This window comes from Diceros bicornis, chromosome 28 (genome assembly GCF_020826845.1).
Source record: "Diceros bicornis minor isolate mBicDic1 chromosome 28, mDicBic1.mat.cur, whole genome shotgun sequence".
NCBI classification, from domain to species: Eukaryota; Metazoa; Chordata; class Mammalia; order Perissodactyla; family Rhinocerotidae; genus Diceros; species Diceros bicornis.
In genome coordinates, this window is record NC_080767.1 from 39829275 (window position 1) to 39854526 (window position 25252).

The window sequence follows — 25252 nt, forward strand, 5'->3', positions numbered from 1 at the left end:
TACCATATGATGGCTGTAATATAATGTAAAATAGATGTTACAATAGGAAAGGCACCAAGCCCCCCTTATCAAAAATTCTGTCTCTCCCTGGCCACATTCTCTAGGTGGCCCTGAAAAGAGTTGCCAGACAAACATTTACATTTATAAGGGACATCTCCATTTGTAAAGGTATCTCGCTCTCTGTACTGGGAAGAGGGGGGATGGCCTCATCTCCAGAGACTTATCACTGTGGAAGGGGAGGCCTTAAATCTGCGTAATAACCTTACTGTTGTTTACTGGGCTTTTCTCCCATAACTGACTCCCCTTTGTCTTTGGCTGAAGATGGTATTTAAGACGAGAATCTCTGCCACTGTGTTGAGAAACTCAGTTTCCTTGGTTTCTCCCATGTATACATGTTGTTAAACTTGGTATTATTTTCTCCTGCTAACCTGTCTTTTAACTATTTGGCCAGCCATACGAACCTCAAGGGAAAGGGCGGAAGGGGATTCTCCCTCTTCCCCAACAGTAGCATGTATCAGAACTTCATTCCCTTTTATGACCAAATTGTGTTCCATTGTATGGATAGACTACATTTTGTTTATCCATTCACCAGGTGACAGACATTTTAACCCAAGTTTTTGAGGAAGGTCACACTCTTCTGGATGTGGTTCTTAGCCAATGACTTGAGCACAGAGCAGTACCAGGGCCTGACTGTGTCTGCCCAATGCAGCCCTCCCGCAGTGGGCAACCTGGCTCTGGAGCTCCCTGTTGGGCCGGCAGAGCCTGAGTCAGGCCTGCCTCCTGATTCATTATCACATGAGCCAATTCCTTATAATACATCTTTTTCTGTATATATAATACACATCCTATTGGTTCTGTTTCTCTGGAGAATCCTGACTAATACAGTGGCAGAGCCAGGATTTGAACCCAGGCGGCTGACTCCAGTGTCGGAGCAGGTGACCACAGCACTCCATTGTGAATGTGCTGAAAGACGAAGGAGGTCTTGGCGTCTCACTGCTCAGCACAAACCACAAACCCCAGATGTGCGGTTTAGCTGTAGCTCCCTGGCGCTGCACAGCACAGAGACCCAGGTTCAGAGCCAACTGGAGTCAATGCCGTCTTTCTCCACTTTAAGTAGATCAGCTGACAGGGATTCGAGACAGGAAATATGGCACATGCTCTGCCAAGGAGGCCTCTGCCATATGCCTTCCTCTCAGTTGACCTGCCATCGGGCAGACCCACTGGGTGCTGCTCTAGGAGCAGGAATCTGCTTTAAGGACCAGAGAGTGGGGTGTGCAAGATCTGGACCCTTGGGCTGCCTGAGAAACAAATGCATCTCCTTGTCACCAGTCCCTGGAAACGGGGAGCAGAGAGAGGGGTAGGTAAATTAATCTCCAGGTTTCCTTTCTCAAAGCCAGTCTCCATTAGTGATAAATGCGCATTAAAATCTGTCACTGCCAAAACCAGACAAGGACAACACAAAAAAAGAAAATTACAGGCCAATATCACTGATGAACATTGATGCAAAAATCCTCAACAAAATACTAGCAAATCGCATACAACAATACATTAAAAAGATTATACACCATGATCAAGTGGGATTTATTCCAGGTATGCAGGGATGGTTCCACATTCGCAAATCAAACAACGTAATACACCACATAAATAAAATGAAGAATAAAAACCACATGATCATCTCAATAGACGCAGAGAAAGCATTTGACAAGATACAGCATCCATTTATGATAAAAACTCTGAATAAAATGGGTATAGAAGGAAAATACCTCAACATAATAAAGGCCATATATGACAACTAATAACATCCTCAATGGTGAAAAACTGAAAGCTATCCCTCTAAGAACAGGAACCAGACAAGCATGTCCACTCTCACCACTCCTATTTAACATAGTACTGGAAGTCCTAGCCAGAGCAATCAGGCAAGAAAAAGAAATAAAAGGAATCCAAATTGGAAAGGAAGAAGTGAAACTCTCACTATTTGCAGATGATATGATTTTATATATAGAAAACCCTAAAGAATTCACCAAAAAACTTTTAGAAGTAATAAATGAATACGGTAAAGTTGCAGGATACAAAATCAACATACAAAAATCTGTTGCATTTCTATACACTAACAACGAAGTAGCAGAAAGAGAAATTAAGAATACAATCCCATTTACAATTGCAACAAAAAGAATAAAATGCCTAGGAATAAACTTAACCACAGAGGTGAAAGATCTGTACACCGAAAACTATAAAACATTGCTGAAAGAAATTGAAGAAGACACAAAGAAATGGAAAGATATTCCGTGCTCTTGGATTGGAAGAATTAACATAGTTAAGATGTCCATACTTCCTAAAGCAATCTATAGATTCAATGCAATCCCTATCAAAGTTCCAACAACATTTTTCACAGAAATAGAACAAAGAATCCTAAAATTTATATGGAACAACAAAAGACTCCGAATAGCTAAAGGAATCCTGAGAAAAAAGAACAAAGCTGGAGGTATCACAATCCCTGATTTCAAAATATGCTACAAAGCCATAGTAACCAAAACAGCATTGTACTGGCACAAAAACAAACATATCAATGGAATAGAATCGAAAGCCCAGAAATAAACCCACACATCTATGGACAGCTAATCTTCAACAAAGGAGCCAAGAACATACAATGGAGAAAAGAAAGTCTCTTCAACAAATGGTGTTGGGAAAACTGGATAGCCACATGCAAAAAAATGAAAGTAGACCCTTACCTTACACCATACACAAAAATTAACTCCAAATGGATTAAAGACTTGAATGTAAGACCTGAAACTATGAAACTTCTAGAAGAAAACATAAGCAGTATGCTCTTCGACATCGGTCTTAGCAACATATTTTCAAGCACCACGTCTGACTGGGCAAGAGAAACAATAGAAAAAATAAACAAATGGGACTACATCAAACTAAAAAGCTTCTGCACAGCAAAGGAAACCATCAACAAAACGAAAAGACAATCTAACAATTGGGAGAAGATATTTGCAAACCATACATCTGATAAGGGATTAATCTCCAAAATATATAAAGAACTCATGCATCTCAACAACAAAAAAACTAACAACCCAATTAAAAAATGGGCAAAAGACCTGAACAGACATTTCTCCAAAGAAGATATACAGATGGCCATCAGACACATGAAAAGATGTTCAACATCATTAACTATCAGGGAAATGCAAATCAAAACTACAATTAGATATCACCTCACGCCCACCAGAATGGCTATAATTAACAAGACAGGAAACAACACGTGTTGGAGAGGATGTGGAGAGAAGGGAACTCTCATACACTGCTGGTGGGAGTGCAAACTGGTGCAGCCACTATGGAAAACAGTATGGAGATTCCTCAAAAAATTAAGGATAGAACGACCATACGATCCAGCTATTCCACTGCTGGGTATTTATCCAAAGAACTTGAAAACACCAATGTGTAAAGATACATGCACCCCTGTGTTCATTGCAGTGTTATTCACAATAGCCAAGACTTGTGTGGGAGATCAAGATTTAGCCACTCTGAAATATATCTCTTTACCTTGATTGTTTTCTCTGAGGGACATTTGACCTCCCCCACTAACTGCCTAAAGAATTTGACATGGTGGCTTCTTCCTGGAACAGATCTTCTATCATGATGGCTGTAATGATAATGTAAAATAGATGTTACAACGGGAGGGGCACCAAGCCCCTTTTATCAAAAAACTCTCTCTCTCCCTGACCACATTATCTACAGATGACCCTGAAAAGAATTGTCTTCTTGCCCTCTGAAGTCCCAGACCACTACCCACCCCCAACACCTTCCTCGCCTTTAGCTACAATACTTAAGCAAGCAGCTTAGACAGAGGGACGAGTGGCTCATTTCTGAGTTTCTCCCATGTATACATGTTATTAAACTTGGTATTATTTTCTCCTGCTAACCTGTCTTGTTAATTATTTGGCCAGCCATAAGAACCTTAAGGGAAAGGGCAGAGAGGGATCTCCCTCTTCCCCCACACTTGGAAGCAACCTAAGTGCCCATCAAGGGACGAATGGATAAAGAAGCTGTGGTATATATACACAATGGAATACTACTCAGCCATAAGAAACGATGAAATCCAGCCATTTGTGACAACATGGATGGACATTGAGGGTATTATGCAAAGTGAAGTAAGTCAGAGGGAGAAGGTCAAATACCGTATGATTTCCCTCATTAAGTAGTAGATAATAACAACAACAAACAAACACATAGAGACAGAGATTGGATTGGTGGTTACCAGAGGGGAAGGGGGGAGGGAGGAGGGCGAAAGGGATAATTTGGCACATGTGCGTGGTGATGGGTTGTAATTAGTATTTGGGTGGTGAACATGATGTAATCTATGCAGAAATAGAAGCATAATGATGTACACCTGAAATTTATACAATGCTATAAACCAATGTTACTGCAATAAACAAAAAATCTGTCACTGGTGAAGAGTTACATAAGCACATCTCAGCGTTCCTCAGCCACACACCTTCTCTACCCACGGTGAGAACCGCCACTCTGGACTTGCAGGGGCCGCAGAGAAGCTTTAACCCTTTCCACAGCTGGAGTTTTCCTCTGTGAACCTCTCTATCTAAAAGCGTTTTACTTCTTGGCTTCAATTTTAATCCTCTGCCTCTCATTAATCATCATCATCATCATCACCACCATCTTTGCGAACCTTTACATACTTAGTATGTGCCAGGCACTTGTACTAAGCATATTACACATGAGTGTTGTCCCATTTAATCCTTGTAAGAAGCACATGACCCAGGTCCCATGATCCTCCCCATTTCAAGGATAAAAGAACTCAGGCCCCTAAGAGGTTAAGTGGTGCATCCAGGCTGGGCTTCAGGCCCAGCTGACTCTAGGCCACTCTTTCACTTCCCTGCTACCTTCCTGTATGTAAAATAATTTTGCTTGGTTCCCCGTAGTTGTCAGAGCATTCCTGAAGCCTCTAGTGAGAATCTGGGAATGGAAAGTGAACCCTGAAGCAATTTAGGAGGAGAGCTGGTGGGGTGGGGTCAACACTGCTTATGTACCCCCATCCTCAAGGCTCGCTGGACCCCACCTGCTTCCCAGGGGTGGGACCCCCTCCTCAGTTTGTTTCCTTAGGGACGCCTTTCAGGGTTAAAGATAAATAATGTGGATTCCAAAAGATCCTTCATCTCCAATCGCAGCTGCCTTGCCTAAGGAATCTGCCTCCGTATTTGTTAAACCCACACTTTAATTACGCCAAAATTATGTTAAATCCTTGCATAAATATTGCAGTGGCATCTTCCGAAGAATTTCATTACAGTAAGTTGGGTTGCCGCCAGAGCCCTCAGTTAAAAAGTAAAAGGAGAACAGACACATGCAAAAAAGATAGATATTGTTTTCAAAACAAAAAGGCAAGGTTATCCTTTGTCAGATCACCCAGGTGTCAAAGAGCAACAGACTCATGGTAGCAAAAATCTCCCATTTTACTGACTGAAGGGGAAAAAAATGCCCTTCGGCCCTCCAATCTAATAGGTTTTACATTTCCAAAAACCTAAATCTGATTAAATATTAATAACCAGTGGTATTAATTAAGGGGGAAAAGTCCATCAAGAGAACCCCAATATGTTTACAGTGTCCCCAGGAAACTGGGAAAATTCACAATCAAGTGTGTAAATGTTCTAAAAAAGGGTCCTGAATATTTTATGAATATTTGTCATAAAACATAAATAATAACCACTGTGCGGAGCTATTAGAATTAATATTTATGCTGCCCGTCATGAAATATTCATGGGGACAGAGAAAGGGGGGCCCATAAGACAAGAATTAATTTACATTGGGCTCGGTTTACCCGCTGGCTTGATGTTTAAAGACGGTTGACAAGCCTCCATATGAATCCGCCAGTCACTTCCCGCAGCCGGTGGAGTGGAGCGGGTGGGGGACGGGTCCGGGCTGCTGACAGCTCACAGATTGAGTTTCTGACAGCCTTAAAAAACCTAAACGGCCCCCCACCTTTTTTTCCTTCTTCCATTGCCCAAGGCGCTCTGTTCTGCCACCATTCATCCGATCTCCCCTTCCATCTGCTGAAATTAACGAATTAATGAGCGCGATACGCTTTACAGTGGGGCCCTATGAATGTTTACAGGCGATTAAATTATAATGCGGGGCGGCTGTATAATTCATGAACCAATTAAAGGAAGTGTTAGTTGATTTGATGGGATGAGGACGTACAAAATGCATTTAACTAATGGGGAGCCACGAGCTGCCGAGGGCCGGCTCCCTCTCTCGGATTACCGGCTAATTGCTGCACTTTATGGGGCTGTCACTGATAGCCATGCATATTTCATTGTTCTCAAATACTTCAATTGTGTGCGTCCGTGTTGTGGCTGTAATGTGGAGAAGCCGGGCCAAACTTGGCTGTAGTTACAGTGGCCGGGCTGCGGCTGAGACCCAGAAACCTGAGCTCCGGGCTTCGGTTGTCCCCGGCCATTAGGTGATTAAAAGGGCTCAGCCTGCAATCGCTTTTGTTTTGCTAACAATTCTGGACGCTGGCTTCATGACAGTGGCAACACTAGGGCTCTGACCCCCTTTTCTGTGGGGGAGGTGGAGGGGGAAGTCCGTAGCCCCCTGTAGTGTTCCCACCATGCCCGCTGTCTAGGGTGCAGGGGTCCCTCCCATCACCCAGAATGCCCAGTTTCCTCCAGGGCAGTTCACTTGGGACACTTCCTGAGCTAAGGGTTTCCTCCAGGCCCGACTTTGTCCATCCGCACAAGGTGGCCACTCGAGGCTTCACTAAACAGTTAGTGGCAACCTTGGACCCAAACTAGAGGCTCTGTCATCAGCTCCTTGGCGTGAGCTTGGAGGGAAATCACCAAGAAGAGCAAATGAACCCACCCCAAGAGGGCGTAAGGTTATCCTGGAGCTCAGGAAGAGAAAGCACGCGTCCACGATTCCCTGGGCCGAAGGGCAGAGGAGGAGAACGTGGAGCAACAGTAGGGTCTGGTTCAGGGAGACGCCACCTTCACACCAACAATCCCAGCTCACTCTGCGAGGCCTGGGGCAAGCTTCCCCAGCACATCCCGGATCATCCGAGCCTGCATCAACGATCCGCTGATCTCAACGCCCAGCTGACTGACGGGCCGTCCTCTGAAATAGTTCTACTCTCTCCTCTGGCTTCTAAGCCTAAGTCTGGAATTCACACGAGCTAAAACACACACATACACACACACACACACACACACACACACACACTCTCTCTCTCTCTCTCAATGAATTAAAAACCCTGTGGTTAACCTCTTCAATCCCCCTGTGGATGCGTAAGAAAGAACTTCTTTTGCTCCCACTTTCACACCTAGCGCTGTGAGGAGGGACTGGCCAGGGGCCAGAGGCTGCATTCCCCCAATCAATGCTCACACCGTTTCTCTGTTTCTCCGTACTCAAGAGCTATGTGATCCTGGGCAAGCCTCAGGTTCTCAGTCTCTAAGATGCGGATGCGGATGGCAATGACAATAGATGGTGAAGATTGAAAGAGCTCAGCCATGTGCTTGGTATAAGGTCTGGCATGTAATAACTGCCCCAACTATTTTAGCCAGTATTACTATCATACGATATAAGAGATTTCAACCTGTGCAATTAGGGAGGCTAAACTCACCACTTTTCTCCTCCACAAATGCACACTACCGTTGGGGTCAGCCTCCACCCCCAACGGCATATTGGATGCTGTGCTATCAAATGAAGCAGCCAGTGAAGTCTACAGGAAGGCCCATGGAGTCAGCAGAAGCTCTTGTTACAAGCGCAGGACATCCCTATGACTAGATCCAGGTAGAAGAGGTTGCAGGAAGCCAGGGACCACAAGTGAGAAGAGCATCCAAGAGCACTGTCACTTCAAGGATGGAGGAAGGGCCAATTGTAGATTAACAGAAAGTAAGTTAACTCGGCCTACGATACTTCCCTGGGGCGATAAATTTAGCCAGCACCAGGTAGTCAAGCTGGATGTAACGCATTCTGGTTTAAAATGAAACCAAAGTATCATTTATCAAGTGCTTACCATGTGCAACCAACTGTCCTAAATATTTTGCAGACATGACCTTATATCATCTTTCGAGGTAAACATTAGTATTCTCAACACATGAATGGGGAAACTGAGGCCCAGAGGAGCCAAGCATCTTGGTTCAGGAATTTCTTGCAAGCCCATATTTGTACAAGTACCACGATATATGGGCAAGATTTTCCATTGCTGAATTACTTATAATAGCAAAAAACCGGGCACAACATAAATGTCCACAGAGGAAGGCTTAACACACTGTGGTATACCATATTCCGCAGCTTTTAAAAGAAAGAAGGTAGATCTAGGGTGTTGACATGGGAGAGAAGTCCAAGACACAATCCTAAGTTTAAAACAAAAAGTTCTGTAACACCACATATTGTATGAGCCTGATGAAGTTTAACAGGACAAGTGAATCTGGAAGGATGTACACCAAACTGGCCATAATGATGATTTCGGGGGAGGGACTGGGGGCAATAAAAGGGGCTTTTTATTTTATACATGTCTGCTTTTTTTTTTTTCAACAATGAGAATGTACTATTTCTACATTTAGGAAAACACTAATTATAAAACCACAAGAAAAAAGTTATTATTTTAAAAAAGGAAAGGTGTCAGTTTAAGGACCAGTATAATGGTGATAATACATAAGATTGGACCAGACTTCCTCATGCAGATCACAATGTACAGAATTATAATTCACTGTGTCAGAGGGCCAGCCTGATCCCCTTGACTTCATCATGGAGTCAGCACTTCATTTCACAAGAGTGGGCAGACTGGAGACAAGGACACACATATGGTGGCCACCGAGAACGAGATGATCCTGTGTGTGCAAACCACACCTCTCACCCTGGTAGCAGCCTCCCAGGTGCCCAGGCGCAAGAGGGGCCAGGTGAGAAAGTGTGAATAGCTCAGTGCAAACCTATGCCTCTGGTTTAGGAAAGTCAACTTATGTTCATTCATTCATTCCACAAATATTTACCCAGTGCCTCCTGTGTGTTAGTTACCAACTGTCCCAGGTACCATGGTGCATGAGCCAGACACGTTCCAGCCCTCACAGAGCTTACTACGTGTGTTTATACACATATGCATGAAGACTACCTGTTCTTGGTACTTGGGATCGATCCCACTATTAAAAGATTAAAATATGTAATATGAAAAGACCAGTTTGCAACGAGCAAAGAGATGAGATCCACGAGTTATTTGGTATATATGGTTTGGGCAATGCAGATGAAGTACACCCTGAAGTCTTGGGTGGATAATTTTCCAAAGAAATGGCTATCGTTAATCAGCTAATATTTACAGGGTTTGCTATGGGCTAAGCACATTACGTACATATACGAACGTTATCTCATGGAATCTTCTCCCTATACAAGGTAGGGACAACTATTATGCCCCATTTGATGGATATGGGAATGGGGGCTCAAAGCAGTTAGTGAGCTTCTCAAGGTCACATCCTTAGTAATAGCAGACTTTTGGGGTTCAGGTTAGTTGGACACCCCAGTATGATGTCATAACAGGGAGTTGCTGGGTGGAGCCAGTTTGACATTGTAGGACCTGAACCTATGTCTTTGCTAGTCCACAAGTAAGAGCTTCCTGTCATATTTAGGTATTTGAGAAGAAAGAGAAAGTGGCCTTCCTGGGTTGGAATGTTCTGGAAAGTCCTTTGAATTGTGCTAGTAATACTGTGGAGGTGTGTCTCCCACAGGGTCTCTGCGGCCTCCATGCTGGAGAGAAAGATGTGTAGAGGAAATGAAGATGGCAGAGGCCCGACAAGGATGAGAGGAGGCAGAGGAGAGGCTGGCTGAGGGGCACACGAGGGGCGGAGGGCCTGGCCTGTGAGGGCCTCCTGGGCAGGGCCTGGGCCTCCCCCAGAAGCTGCACACGGCAGAAACTCAATAAAAGTATGCTAAGCGTCAGTACTGCAAGCAAAGGAAGGCAGAGGAAGTAGGTGGTGTAGGGAAAAAAGACAGGAAATGCACGCCGACCCCTGCCTACCTGTGTGGGCACCTTCTGCAGCAGCGCCGGTCCCTTATGGCTTGTGGCTGTGGCTACCCCTGCTCATTCTTCCAACTGCCCTCAGCTCCAACCCACCCTTCAAAGAACCTCCCTCCATGCTGAGGATGAGGTTCTTGAGGACAACAAAATTCAGTCAACAGACATTGATTGAGCACCTGCTGTGTGCGGGGCACCATTCTAGGAGCTGACAATAGGGTAGAGAACAACACAGATTCCCCTCATGACACAGTCCTCCCCCATGCGAGCAGCCTCAGAGAGAGGCTCCCTCAGACCCCGTCCCCTCCCGAATCTGCACCTAACTTCAGGTTGCATCCAAAGATGAGTTACTAATGGAAGTTAGTACAAGCTGCATCCTGGACTTGGAGGGACGAAGGACCCCTGCCCCGGGAGGCCTCACCCAGAGACCAGCCCTGTGGCCTGGCGGTGCCAAGAGAAGGCTACCCTAACTGCCCGCTGAAAAGAAACCAGGGTTAAATTGTTTATCTGGTTACGCTCCTGGGTTAAACTTCTTCAGTGAACCTACCTAGGAGGGGAAACCTGAGTTTCTAGATAAAGCTTTTCCACGTCCTTGGCTGGGGACACAGGTCTGCAACTTAAAACTTCTGGGTTTCAATAGCTGTCTATGAATTAAATCTATTATTTGAGCCCAGAAGCCTACCAGTTCCGGTGGTATGTCCCCCAAGGGCACCTCCCTGCAATAACCCTGTGCTTGTGTGCCTGATGCTCTCAAAGGAGTGCTGTGCAGCCACCAACACGGGGGCTGGGGAGAGCGTCGGTGAACATGGATTCACAACGTGTTCAATGGAAGAAAGGGATATGATACCATGTGTGTAGTTAAGACCCTGTTTTTGTAGAGTATCTCTAAATATGTTGGAATATATATATACCAAAATGTTAACATCTATAATCTCTAGATATTGGAAATATTTTTACTTAGCTGCATTTTCTAACTGTTCTACAATAAATGGATTCCCTGTGAAATAAAATGTTTAAAATACACATTTACAATACCTCCCACCCCCACCCCCACCCCAGGCTCTCTGACCAGCACCCCCCCGGCCCTAGCTAGGCCAGCTGCCCTGGAACACGCCTGGCTTCCTCCTGCCCCAAGCCTGGTGGGCTCTTCCTCCCATCTTTCCCTGGCTGGCTCCTTCTTCTCATTCAAGTCTCAGCTTAAACGACTCTTCCTCAGAGGCGCCTTCCGCAACCATCGAACCTGCCACCTCGCCCTTCCATCATGCCGTGGTATTTTAATTCCTCACGGGACACCTTGTCTTCGCGGATATTTCTTCTTTGCTTGTTTGTATATCGTCTGTCTCCTCCTATGGGAATGTTTTGTTCCCTGCTGTAGCCCCAGGATCTGGGACAGTGCCTGGCAAAGAGCAGCCCGCAATAACTCCTTGTGGAATGGACAAATTGATGCGTGAGTCCTTCCCTTATTACTAGGAATAGCAGCTGCCTGAGGGCCCTGAGCTGAGCACTCTATATCAGGGAATTGCACAGCATTCCCACGAGGAAGGAGCCAATATTATGCTTTGCCTCTTTTACTGATGAGGAGTCTGACATTCAGAGAGGTCAAGTCACCTGCCAAAGTCACCCCCCAGTGAGCGTTCACATCCTTACCCCTGCAGTCCTGGGCCCTCTTCAGCTTGCCCCTCCATTGCCAAGATGCCCGCCAGTGGGTGAGCCTTGCCCTGCAGGATGAGGGCTTGGTGACCCTCTGCCTGGCCCCAGTGGGGGGACCCCGGAATTTCTATCTGGGAAGGGCTTGGGGCATCAGCCTAGTTAGAACCGCTCACGGGATGTGTCTGCAGAGTCACACGCTCCGCTTAGATGGTGGGTGGTAGCTCACGGAGGGGAGAGGCTGAAGCGACTCTGGACTCTACCCCAGGTTCGCACATCCTTGGTAGGGAAGGGCCCTTGGCTGGGCTCCAGCTGGCAGCTCCAGGACATGCTAGTTTCCCGGCTGGAGGACTGGAGGTCATCCTCCCTCAGGTGGCCCTGAATGTGATGTCCTCTCTGCTCTGCTGGGGTAGAAAAGGCACCTTCTCTGTGGTGGGACCTCCTCACCCCCAACCGTGGAGACCACGAAGCCCCCCAGTGTTCGAAACCACAGGAGACAAGTGCTGTCACTGCTCATTCCTGCAGCCTCCTGGAGTGGCGCTAAGGTGACAATGGGGACAGCAGGCAGCATGCACGAAGACCTCCTTGTCAACTCTTAGTTAAGTACTATTATCACCTCAATTTTACCATGTGGAAAAGGGGCCTTGAGGTGCAATAACTGGCCTCAGTGCAGCTAAGAAGGGGCCAAGCCGGCCTCTGAGCTGGTGAGGCCGGGTCCCAGATCCCACGCTCTTCACCATCACTCCACGCCGCCTGTCTCTAGAGGACCCACTGCAGGCAGACTCGGTTAACAGCTCCCAGGGAATCCACTCAGCTCGGCACAAACTCCGGGGAAGGAAGAAGCAAAGATACGGACGCCCAGAGTCTCTGCAGCAATCGCTGCCAGGAGATGTCGGAGCGCGCGAGGTCAGGAAATAAGAAGCACTGAGCAGATAATGTTCTTTGACGTTTCTGAAGCACCTCGGCCACAAGCAGGCACAGAGATGTATTTTGGTTCCAGGTAGGAATGGCTATTTCCATTTCATTAGCTTTGAGGGGGACTGCAGCTACACGGGGGGACCATGATGAAGCGAAATCAGCTTGCTGCAGTGTGAGCCCAAGGCGACATCCAGGGGCCTTTGAGATGAGCCGGCACCCAGATTGTAACCTAGTCACAGACTCACCAATGATTCTGATAAAGTTTCCCTAGAAGGTAAGCAAGCATGCAAATGAGGAACAGCCTCAAGGCCCCGCCCCTACCTGGTTGGATGTGGAGTGTATCAGAAGCCCCTCCCCCCTTCATAACAGTTTCCATCATGAAAGGTCGAACTTGCAGCTCCCATCACAGCTGCCACTGCGTTCTCTGTGGCCGCTGGCTCGTTCCTGTGGCTGTTCCACAAAGGGAACTTCAGCAAAAGGCAGCTTTTCTTCTCCTCCCTTCCCCCAGCCATGCCTGTCTCACACAACGGTCCAACATTTTCCAATTTGGTTCCACTTTTCTCCAACCACGTAAACAAAAAGGCCTTATAGCCAAAACACTACCGCTGACCTGATCAGCCATTCTTTGCTGATATTTTCAGCAGCATCTCCCCTTCTTTCAGCTGACAGGAGCCAGCACTCACTGCACTCACGCCAGGGTATTTGGACAACAGCTTGGTTGTCTGACATATTTAACAGGTTTTCATATTTTCTCTGTCAAGGACCTGGAACGCCACAGTGTCCTCAGCACCCCCTCGATTGTTTTCTTGTCGAGGGTGTCTTCTGGTGTCAAATGCCCTACCCTGCACCCCAAGAACCTCCCCAGGAGAGACTGCTATGGGCCGAGCATCCTCGAATCCCCTCCTGAAAGGCAGGCCTCCTGGGGGAGGGGACCACGGAGGACAGGACCACCTCTCACTCATTTTGCATATCCAGAGCCTGCAATGTGTACACAGAACACTTATCAAGGGCTTAACCAGAGTGTGCCGAATGAATGAATGGCCTTCCTGCTTGCTGAGATCTACAAACCACCAGCTCCAGAGCAGCAGCCCCAGTAGCCATTGCAGCACAGCACCCCAGGATCAAAGAGAACCCCAGAAGCCCTCCAATTCTGCAGGCAGAGTTGCCTCAGACCAATGACTGTCTCTAATTCTCAAAGATTTTCAAGGAAAGAGATTCATTCCTCAGCCTCCTTTGGCTTTTTCTCTAATCACCAGCTTCACAGACACTTAAAAAGTTCTTTTTGTCCAGACTCTTACCAGTCCATTTAAATCATTTCCCGTCATTTTTCTCTCATTGGAATTACCAAAACAGGAGTTCACTCCTGTATAGATAAGAATTATTCTCCCCAAAAGAAGCTGCTAGATTCTAAAGAGAAAACTTCGAGGTTGGCAGTTCAAACCATTTGCTTTCCACAGCATCTACTGAAAGAACGATGCTCGGCACATGGCCCTCTCCTAGAGGGGTCCTCGCAGTGTGGAGCTCTGTTCTGGAAAGCAGGGCAGGGAGTAGGAGGGAGGGGGCACCCTTGAAACCTGCAGAAACATTTGTTAAGTAAATCATTTGCATACTTTAAAACTTTCACTGTTCTTGGTAACAAAGTCTTTTTGACTCACCTCTCCACTAACCACCAAGCCAATTCTTGCCACACGGAGGGTGGCGGAGGGTCTCTAAAACGGAAATTGAACCTGAACCACCCTCTCTCCAGAATTGCCAGTCATGCTGACATGACTCCCCACATCTTTCTGGCCAAGCAAGAGGGCGCTGGGTTATCGCACTCTTTGGAGCTCAAAACGTGCTTTCATAGGCAGTGGACACATGTCACCTAATTTATTTCTCACTACGCCTGCCTGGGGGCAGGTACCTTATCATCACGCCCACTTCATACAGCGGGTGATGACCTGCCCAAGGTCACACGCTAGTAAATGGCAAAGCAGGATTTGAACCTGGGTAGTCTGGGCCCCTAACTGCCACACCAGTGTGTAGGGCAGCGCCTCTTTCCTACCGCACAGCGGCTCCACCCAGCCTCCGAGGCCACCGCAGTCGGGGTTTTGGGCACGTTCTCCACCCCGGAAGGCTTCCCCTGCAGATCCCGGTGCTCGCCTGGCTGGCCTGCGGGCTGACTCGGCGCTGTGTACCTGCTGACATCCAGTAAGCGTTCCATAGGCCAGTCTGATCCCTACCCCGGCCAGCTATACCTCCGCCCCCTCGATTCAGACATCTGAAGGGCGAAGAGCTCTAGGACTGCTGTGATGCAGCTCTGAAGGCAGCCTCCACGCGTGTGCTCATCAAATTAACGTCTGCTTGCCCATAAAACGGCTCACTCAAAATCATTACCGACCCTACATATATAACTCACCAGATTGGTATCTAGAGAGCTCTGCCTGGCTGATTTTCTCTGTTCTTCTAACTACTCCACAACTAAATGTTTCACAAAGCCATTTCCTCCCCAAATATTTATGTTCTCAAATGTTTATTAGCCTCTCTATCATGATCAAGATTTTATGAGCACTCTATACAAACTGTGAATTAAACACATAATTTTGGATCCATCAAATTCCAGTTTGGTGCTACATTTGTCTCTATTATGCCGCAGCAGTTGCTGTGGGTGCCCAGCAGATGACAACTGAATATGTTTGTCCAGGGGCAGCCAATGTGACTGACATTTCAATCTGGAAGCAGCCACGGGGATTTGGTGCTTACCACCAAAGCAGGAATAAAGTTTCCACAGCTCACTGGCATGGTCGGAGGATTTGAGAGCGAAGGGCAAAGCTGAGGAGGGCTCCCTCCTGTCCTCATCCCACCAACCGGCCCCTCTCCAACCCACCGATCTCTGGGAAAGGAGGGCCTGCCATCTCTTGGCAAATGAAAAAGGCAGATGAGCCAGAAAGAAAGACTGTTCTTTCTTCTGATGAACAGTACCAACTCTCTTACAGAATGATCGAGCTATGCCTGAGGGCCTGTTGGTTAACCCAGCCCTCTCTGCAAAATACTGTATAGAAGGAACAGCAGCTCACCAAGCTGGAACAAAAATGGTAACAGCTACAGTTTACTCTTCACAATTACCTATGCTACTTCACTGAACCCGATAGCGACTTTATACCACGTGTACTATTAACACTGCTTTGCAAATGAAGAAACTGAGCTCCGAAAGGTGAAGTAACTAGAAAGAAGTGGAGTTTGTTCCTGTCTCTGGGTCTTTGCCCTTCTGTTCCCTCTGCTTGGAACGCTCTTCCCCCTGACTTCTCACGGCAGCCTCCTTCTCACACGTCCTTGGGCCTCAGAGCTAACGAAGGCAGTCTGCGTCACAGTCAACTCGTTCAGTGCTCATCTCCTGCTCTACAGTGGGGCTCCTACCTAGAGGTTACGCTGGTCTATCTGGCCCATTCACTGTCCCAGCACATAGCATGTGCTCACTAAATATTTGTTGACTGACTCGGATTCACATTCAGGTCTCCGACTCCAAAGCTCATGTCTTTAACACCAAACCTACCACTTCTAGAAAATGCCATGGCAATGCCAGCCAGCAGTCAGTCCCCAGGCGAACTGAGTGGGTCTGCTTCCAGACAGAGCTCCATGTCCATGCTTTTCCTAGGTGCACATCTATTCTCGAAAAGGATGGATGGGGGCATGCCCGGTGGTGTAGTGGTTAAGTTTGCACGCCTTGCTTCGGCAGCCCGGGGTTCGCAGGTTTGGATCTGGGTATCGACCTACGCACTGCCCATCAAGCGATGCTGTGGCGGCGTCCCATACACAAAATAGAGGAAGATCGGCACAGTTGTTAGCTCGGGGACAATCTTCCTCATTAAAAAAAAAAAAGGATGGATGATTCTGGCATGTGTCTACCACCCGGCCACAGGAACGGCAGCCTGAGCCAAGAGCAGGGCTTCCAGGGACTGATCTTCCTAACAGCCAGATGCCGGGACCACCCCAATCACAAGTCAGCTCCCACCCTGCACTTAGCAGAGGTGCTGAGGCGCATTAGCTTCCAGCTTCTCAAGGCAGCAGCACAGGCCTCTTGAGAACAACTTTCTTTCATGATTGGCCTTTATGATCATAAGCCTGTCATGTTTTAGTTGTGGCTAGAGGCTCAAAGCACCAAAAATTGAAATAATTGTCATGACTTAAATACTCTACATGTAAATCAAAAAGTAACTGCTGTGGGTAATGTAACCATTCTTGAAAAGAAACATTTAGGTGAATTTTAAATCCATCATTGATCCTAAGGAAGAAATATGGTCCCTGAAGTTTCACGATGTTAAACATTTCCATTGCTTGAGCACGTGCGTGGTGATTTGACTGAACTTGGGTGGCTCCTGGGGACGTCACTCACATTGCTGGCCAGGTGCCCTCTGGAGTCCTACAGTGTGGTGTCCCCAAACTCAAATGAAGCCTTTGTTTCTCGGGTGTTCTAACTGTTTGCAAAGCATACACCACCTTTGGTCACACAACTCTTTATCCCCAGAAGGAGAACCAGGAGCTCTCGGGCACTTCGGTAGCACCCACTAAAAATAAAAATGCAACTACAATTCAGCAAGTCCACTTCTAGGATTTTAATCTGTAGAGATAGTCTCAGGAATACTCAGAGCTATCTTTACGGTACATTTATTGTAGCACTGTTTGCAAAGCGAAAGAAAGCAAACAGTCTAAATGTGCTTCGACGGGGACCTGGTTAAATGAATTACTGTATAGTCACAGGATGGAATACTACGTGGCTATTAAAAAGAAGAAGGAGAAGAGCTATATGTGCTATATAGAAATATCCCCAGATACTCTGTTAAGAGAAAAGAGAAAGGAAGCTGTGTGTGTAGTATGTCTCCATCTATATAAAATCAATGCATATATTTATATCTCCTTATTGATGCAGAGCAATTTTCTAGAAGAATACCTAAGAAACTATGAACAGTGGTTGCTTCTGGAGAAGGGAGTGGAGATATGGGGTGAGAAGAAAACTTAATATTTTCCCCATTTTTTATTGTGATATATTTTGACATATACAAATCAGTTATGTAACATATAATCATTCAGGCCACAAATATTTATTGAGCACCTCCTATGTGCCAGACATTATTTTGGGAGCTTGAGATATATTGGTGAATAAGACACAGATTCCTTTCCTAGAAGAATTTCTATTCTGGTGGATACATCCCATTATATATACAATATGTATGATCAATATGATCAACCCACCCCCTAGGAAATGCATCACCCCAGTATAGATGAAACATTCGGGATGTTCCTAACCAATTCCATCCCTCTGTCTATACCCACACCCGAAGAAAACCACCATCACGAGTATTTCACAATATGTATGAGTACCTAAAAAATACATTGCTTAGTTTGCTTGTTTGGGTATCATGCTGTATACGTTCTTTTACAACCTGCTTTTTCACTCAACGTTAGCTTTCTAAGATTCTTCCACATTGATGTGTGTGGCTGCAATTCATTCATGTCCATTGCTGTCCAGTGTACCATCGTGTGGCTCTGTTGCAGTTCACCCAGCATCTTCTCCGCGGTTGCCAGTCTGTTTCCATGTTTTGCTATCACACACAGTGCTGCCGGGAGCTCATGTGCAGGAGTGTTTGGAGGAGGGGGAGATTTTACTTTTATGATTCAATGTATCTAATAGTTACAGGACTGTTTGGATTTTTTGTTTCTTCTTATGTCAATATTGGTAAGACTTGTTTTGTGTGAATTTATCCATCTTGTCTGTGTTTCCAAATTTGTCATCAAGTTGTTCGTAATATTTTTCTTACCCTTTTTTACCCTCCTTTATTTATGGTTACGTCGCCACTTTTATTCCAGACACTGTTTATCTGGGCATTCTTTCTTTTTTATTGATCAATCTTGCTGCAGATGTATCAATTTTATTAATTTTGTCAAAGAACCAAGTTTGCTTTCTCCTCCCTTGATTTCTGTTCCTGTGGTTTCCTTCCTGATACTCTTTGAGTTTATTATTTTTCTAACCTAAGTCAGAGGCTTAGATCATTAATTTTCAGTTGTTCTTCTTTTCTGATTTATTTTTCACTGAATATCCATTTGCATTCCTTCAATTTCTGACTCCTTTCAATTAAAAAATAAAAGTAATCAATGTTTTTTATTTTTTTGGTGAGGAAGATTGTCCCTGAGCTAACACCTGTTGCCAATCCTCCTCTCTTTGTTTGAGGAAGATTGGCCCTGAGCTAATATCTGTGCCAATCTTCCCCTATTTTGTACATAGGTTGCCACAACAGCATGGCTGACAAGTGGTGTAGGTCCAAACTTGGATCCCAAATTTGGGATCCGAACCTGTGAACCCCGGCTGCCGAAGCCGAGCACGCCGAACTCAACCACTATGACACTGGGCTGGCCCCTAAAAGTAATCAATGTTTTAATTGTGCATACCCTTTGGTTCAGCAATTCCATTTCTATGAATTTTTCCTAAGAAAATGACCAAAACAAAGGCATCAAGATGTATGCTTGTGTGCACTTGTTGCTGCATTGTTTGTAATAGAAAACAACTAGAAACAACTTAAATGTCTGCAAGAGAGGTATTTAAATACATTATAATACATCTGGACTGTGTAAACTTGTACATACACTGTTACTATGTAACAGTTTGTAGTGTGATACTGTGCAAACATTTAACGAGTTATAGCTTGAAGTAATGATAAAGATGTCCACAATATTTTATCAAGTGAAAAAGCAAGTTACATAAGGACATATACATGCTTTTATTTTTTGTTAAAAAAAATTCCGTTTTAAAATTCATCGGAAAACAATCTGAGTTTCAGTCCCAGCTGCACCTCTTTAATAGTTCCTTAGTTGGTTCAATCATCTATTAAACAGTGAGCACAACACAGTCTCTGCCCTCATGGAGAAGAAACAGACAAGGAGGAAGGCCCAGTGGCCAGTGCTGCCAGGGAGAAGTGCAGGGGCCCTGAAAGCACGTGGGAGAGGCTTCGGGGCAAGTTTCCCCAGGAGATAACATCTAAATACTCAAAATACAATCCACAGGGGTTAAGGGAGGTGCAGAAAAGGCAGGACAGCTCTGTGGGCAGGGCCAGGAGCACCGGCCCCACCCTGCCACTCTCTGCCAAGTGACCAGGCTCTCAGCTCCTGTGAGCCCCCACTTCTCAAAATAGGAGACTTGAACTGATGATCTCTAAGGATTCTTCAAACTCTGAAATTCTTTGCTGACATTCACCAACTGCAAGGTTGACTCGGTGCTGAATCTAAAACCTCTGGGGGAAGCTGGGGGCCTCTAGCCAAACAGAACCCTCTCCCTGAACACTCCCAAGGGCAGGGACCCCAGCCTCGCACAGCAGAGGCACTCAGTAAATGGCAATGGAAGGAACGGAGGAGAGAGTGAATGAATGACTAAACGAGTGAAGTAAATATACAAGGAAGTGCATAACAGAAGGGCTCAAGCAAGATTTTATAGGAAGATTTTTCTAAAATGGCTCTTCAAGGTGATCAAGAGCTTGCCTTTAAAGCAGTCAAGTGCTGGGAAGAAAAATCAGCAGAGAGAACTCCCATCTCTCATTTTTCATAAAGCCGAGCCTTCCTGCCCACTGCCACTTGCCACTCCTGCTAGGTAATCAGATTGCTGTTAATTAATAAAGCTGTCAGGTGAATTGTCCTCTCTGGTCATTAGTATCCTTTCAGAAAGAGAATCCTGCCATCACCATCCCAACCGCCCCTTGGCTTGCAGCTCAATTAACTTAATGCTATGCAAATGAGAGGCTCTTCTCATCATTAGCTTATAGCCCACGAATGTTAATCGCATAATTGGGCCTTCAGCAGGGTAATTAGACACGATTTTGTCCATTAGTCTTACAAGACTAATTATTGTTGAGAGGAGATGGGGGACGTTCCCAGAGCTCCACATGAAGAGGGGCATCTGGTTAAAGCAAACAAGGATGAACCTCCGCCAGGTACAATGGCAGTCCCAACCCATCATCCCAATCCATCTAGGGGACAGGCAAGGGAAGGAACAGGGGACCCTGGGAAGGCCTCCAGCATGGGGCATGACTGCTCGCCTCCCCAGTGTGCTGGGAAGGAGATCAGGAATATGGCATTTAAAAGCAAAGTGGAGGGCTGGCCCATGGCGGAGTGGTTAAGTGCGTGTGCTCTGCTTCAGTGGCCCGGGGTCCGCGGTTCAGATCCTGGACATGGACCAATACACCGCTTGTCAAGCCATGCTGTGGCGGCATCCCATATAAAGGAGAGGAAGATGGGCATGGATGTTACCCCAGGGCTGATCTCCCTCAGCAAAAAAGAGAAGGATTGGCAATGGATGTTAGCTCAGGGCTAATCTTCCTCACACACACACACAAATAAATAATATAAAATAAATAAATAAATAAAAGCAAAGCAAACAAGATAATGGCCAGCTTGGAGCCAGGAGGCCCGGTGCCGGCCCCCCTCACTAACAGTGTGACCTCAGTCAAGTCGCTTAGACTCTCTGGGCCTCGGTTTCTCCCTCTGTGCAATCTGGAAGTTGAACTGATGGTATCCAGGGGCCTTCTGAGTTTGACTTTCATGGATTTGAATCTTGGAATGAAAAAAGACAGCTCAGAGCTCTAGATGTGGTTGGGGGTGGGGAGAGGGTGATGGAAAACCTCACCAGGAAGCGGGAGGGAGATCTGGGAGAAGCCCTGGGCTCCTTGAACACATGCCCTGGCTGTCACCTGGGCAGGCATGAAGCTAAGATTGAGATGCCTGTTAGGAATCTGTATGACTTTGCTCAGGCTGCCATGACAAAGTACCACACAAGATGTTATGAGCTGAACGTGTCCTCCAAAATTGATATGTTGAGCTGTAACCCCCAGGACCTCAGAATGTGACTGTATTTGGAGACAGCGGCTTTAAAGACGTGATTACGTTAAAATGAGGCTGTCAGGGTGGCTCTAACCCAATCTGACCAGTGTCCTATGAGAAGAAGAAATGTGGTCACACAGAGAGACACCAGGGACACACATGCACAGAGAAAAGACCATGGGAAGAGACAGCAAGAGGTGGCCGTCCGCAAGCCACGGGGAGAGGCCTCGGGAGAAAGCAACCCTGCCCACCTTGATCTTGGACTTCCAGCCTCCAGAACTGTGAGAAAACTAATTTCTGTTGTTTAAGACCCCCCGTCTGTGGTACTTTGTTTTAGCAGCCCTGGGAAACTAATCCCGATTCCTAACAGGCATCTCAATCTTACCACATCCAAAGCTGAGCTGGTGGTCCCCTCCCCTGAACCTGCTCCTCCCGCCTCCTCCCGATGGGTAGATGGGCAGCCCATTCTTCCCGAAGCTCCAGCAAAAACCGCAGTTCTCCTTGATGCCTCTTTCTCATATGCCCTCCATCCGATCTGACAGCATTTCAACCGTGTCTGCTCTGCCTTCGAAATACGGTCAGAGCCCAACTACTTCTCCCCACCTGCATGGCTGCTATCCTGGGCCAGGGCAGCAGAACCTCTCATCTGGAGTACTGCCCACGGCCCCCTGCCTGGCCTCCCTGCTTCGGCCCTTGTCCTCCCGCCTGCAGTCCATTCTCCCTCCAGTATCCTGGGTAATACTTTTGAAACATAAGTTAGACCCCATCACTCATCTGCTCAACGCCCGCATGGCCCCCACCTGACTCAGAGGAAAAGCTCAAGTCCCCCAGGGGCCCCGTCTGCCTCTGACTCGTCACCTCCCACTCTGCCACCCCATTGGCAATGCCTCCTCGATGCCCCTTACACTTGCCAGGCACATGCCCACCTCAGGGCCTCTGCACTTGCTGTTCCCAGGCCTGGACTGCCCTTCCCAGATCTTCTCGTGATTTGTTTAAGCCTCTGTGCAAATGTCCTTTTATCAGAAGGGCCTCCTGACCTCCTTCTCTACAACATACCATCCCATCCTCTTCCCACTGCGCAGCCTCCCTGGCCCCCCTCACCCTGCTTTACCGTTCTCCATGGAACCCAACAAGCTATGTATCTGTCGGCTGTTTCTAGCCTTTTTCACCCCAACTAGAAGGTAAGCCAGGTGATGGTAAGTGTTTTAGGTTTTGTTCCTTTTGTGTCCCCAGAACTCAACAGTGCCTGCAGATAAGAGATGTTATGTAAATATCTGTTGCTTATCTGAATAGAGGCCCAACTCACATAGGAGGAAACTGAGATTCAGAGATGATAAAAACCTGTCCAGCCTCACACAGCTTGTAAGCGGCAAAGCCAGGATTCCTCTTGCTTAACCACCGTCCTATTAAGCTGCTTCCTATCACAAGAACAACGTGTAAGTCCTGTGAAGGTGCAGAGTAAGAAGAAGAGTCAGGGAAGCCTTCCTGGAGGAGGTGGAGTTTGAGTTAAGCCTTGTAGAAAAGATGAGAGGTGGACAAAAACTCGTAGTGCTCTGAAAGAAGACATGTCACGAGAAAACACTCAGTGTTTAGGAAGTAGGCAGGGGTGTGGTGTGTGGGGAAGGGGGAAGTGGTGAGTGGGAAGGGCAGATCCTCCCTCTCCTGATCCCTACCCACCTCTGGACTCTGTGAGTGGGAGCCCCAGGCCTGGCAGGTCCTCTCTCAAGGCAGGCAGTCCTTTCCCAGGATCTAGAACCCACGCTTTGTGAGACAGAGGTCCAGGAGAGAAAGGAGGGGCAATGTCGGCGCCCCAGGATGGAGGCTCTGCCCAGGAGCCGCACTGGGGAGGGATCTGGGCCACCTCTGGGGGTGGGGGGTGGTTTGGAATCTGCAGAGACCTCAAAGCCAACAAGAAGGCCCAGAGTTTTCCAATCTCAGAAAAAGTAAAGCTGAACTTCTATTTGTGGAAGACTTTCTTTAAAAGTTTTTTTTTTCAGGGGCCGGCCCGGTGGCGCAAGCGGTTGGGTGCGCGCGCTCCGCTGCGGCGGCCCGGGGTTCGCTGGTTCGGATCCCGGGCGCGCACCGACGCACTGCTGTGGCAAGCCATGCTGTGGCGGCGTCCCATGTAAAGTGGAGGAGGATGGGCAAGGATGTTAGCCCAGGGCCGTCTTCCTCGGCAAAAAAAAGAGGAGGATTGGCAGATGTTAGCACAGGGCTGATCTCCTCACAAAAAAAAAAAAAAAAAAAAAAAAAAAAAAAAAAAAAAAAAAGTTTTTTTTTTCAGTCAATAATTTCCGTGATATTTAGGAAGGAGAGCTTCAAGCTTTCAGACATCTGCAGAGGCTCAAGCTTTTAAAGCACAACACTGGGTTCAACAGTTCAGCACTTTATTTATGCCTCTAAGGAAGATGGAAAATTGAAGTATGCTCTGACGTCTCCCCAAGTCTCCTACGGGTAAAGAAAAACAAATACGATCTCCCCAAGTCATCTCGGCATCTTCGTCCTCTTGCCTTTCTCTGGGAAATGAATTTAAGTTAACGGTCGAGCATCGCACCTGCCAAAAATGGGGGCAGCTCCCTCAGAGCTGGACTCAAATGCCAACTACCCCAGGGCTCCGTTCTGCTAAAGGTCACCTGTCACTCTCCACCCGAGGCCCGGAGATTGCTCTGTAGCTCTGATAACACAGCGGGAAATGCATGTTTATCTTCTCCGATGTCTTATTCACCACCCGCTTAGGCCCAACTGTTACTGGTTGGATAAAACCCGGTGGACCCCTAATAAGGGCTTAGAATCCACCGGGAAAAAAGAAATTGAGACGCTCTTCGTCAGTGAAGAAAAGTAAACCTCGACAGGGGAACCAGGGAAAGTTGGGCAGGACAGGAAATTTTTCTGACTGTGAAGGATATCAGATACTAAAATAGGACATTGAGAAAAGTTGTCTCCTTCTCCCAAATGACACATTTACCCAGAATGGTGTGCTAAAAGTAAGGGATGGCAAACTGACCCTGGAAATCTTTCGTAGACCTTAGAGACAGCAGGAAAGTCAGATCCACATCGCAGGCAGGACTGGGTGCTCTCAGAAAATTCATAGGAAAAAGTTTTTGAATGGTTAATAAATAAACTGAGTTTCAATATACTACGGCGAGACTGTTAGCGGGTCTTTAACTAACAAAATGACTCACCAAGGAAATACCATGCAAATCCCTCGTTATAAGGTCGGCGCCTGTCTCTTTCTAACAATTAAACTGCCAGATCCTCAAACACCCGACGCTTGCCACCTGCCCGCACACCATGCAATGTGCTTTCCAAACCCTCAGCTGCCCATTTGGGACAGCAGAGCTGAGCCTGTGGTGGCCTGGGCTCGCTCTCTCTCTGGGAATTCACTGTACTTTTATACTCTGAAAGATCCTTGAGGCCGCCGGCAAAGAGTACAAAGGTAACGCATATTTTTGATATCGTTGTTTCAGAAGCAATTGCTCTCGTGCTCTCAAGGACAGACGACAACCCTCGAAACAGACTGTCATAAGCTTAGTTTTAACCCCAGAAAAAGCAGCCGACCTTCCACATATGCTTAGCATCACCGTCACCAGACTTTTCCTTACACACACATTGGAGATAAGTGGTAGAATGTTGGCAGTCCCCAGGCACGAGAGTATGGGAGAACTCGCTTTCTTCCACTTCAGCTCTATTTACTGAAAGATTAAAGCACCACAACTCTGGGGGCTGTGGGCTGGTGGCCCTGTCACCACCACTGCTGGCCACAACCTGGGCTCCAGGCGCAGGGGAGCACCTCCCTTCTTAACCCCAGGCCCAGTGACCCAGCCGCCTCTG

General features: G+C 46.8%; 1 protein-coding gene across 7 annotated transcripts in view; it reads right to left on the minus strand.

The window, feature by feature from the left end:
• AK8 (adenylate kinase 8) overlaps positions 1-25252 on the minus strand; it is a 124529-nt gene that overhangs the window by 15488 nt on the left and 83789 nt on the right. The window contains exon 11 of one of the 7 annotated variants that reach the window (XM_058524383.1): positions 23797-23869. The exons of the other annotated variants lie outside the window; for them this stretch is intronic. Within the exon in view, the coding sequence (XP_058380366.1) occupies positions 23821-23869 (49 nt within the window). The 3' untranslated portion in view covers positions 23797-23820. Of the gene's footprint in view, positions 1-23796; positions 23870-25252 lie in introns of those variants that run through there. 7 annotated transcript variants of the gene reach the window in all.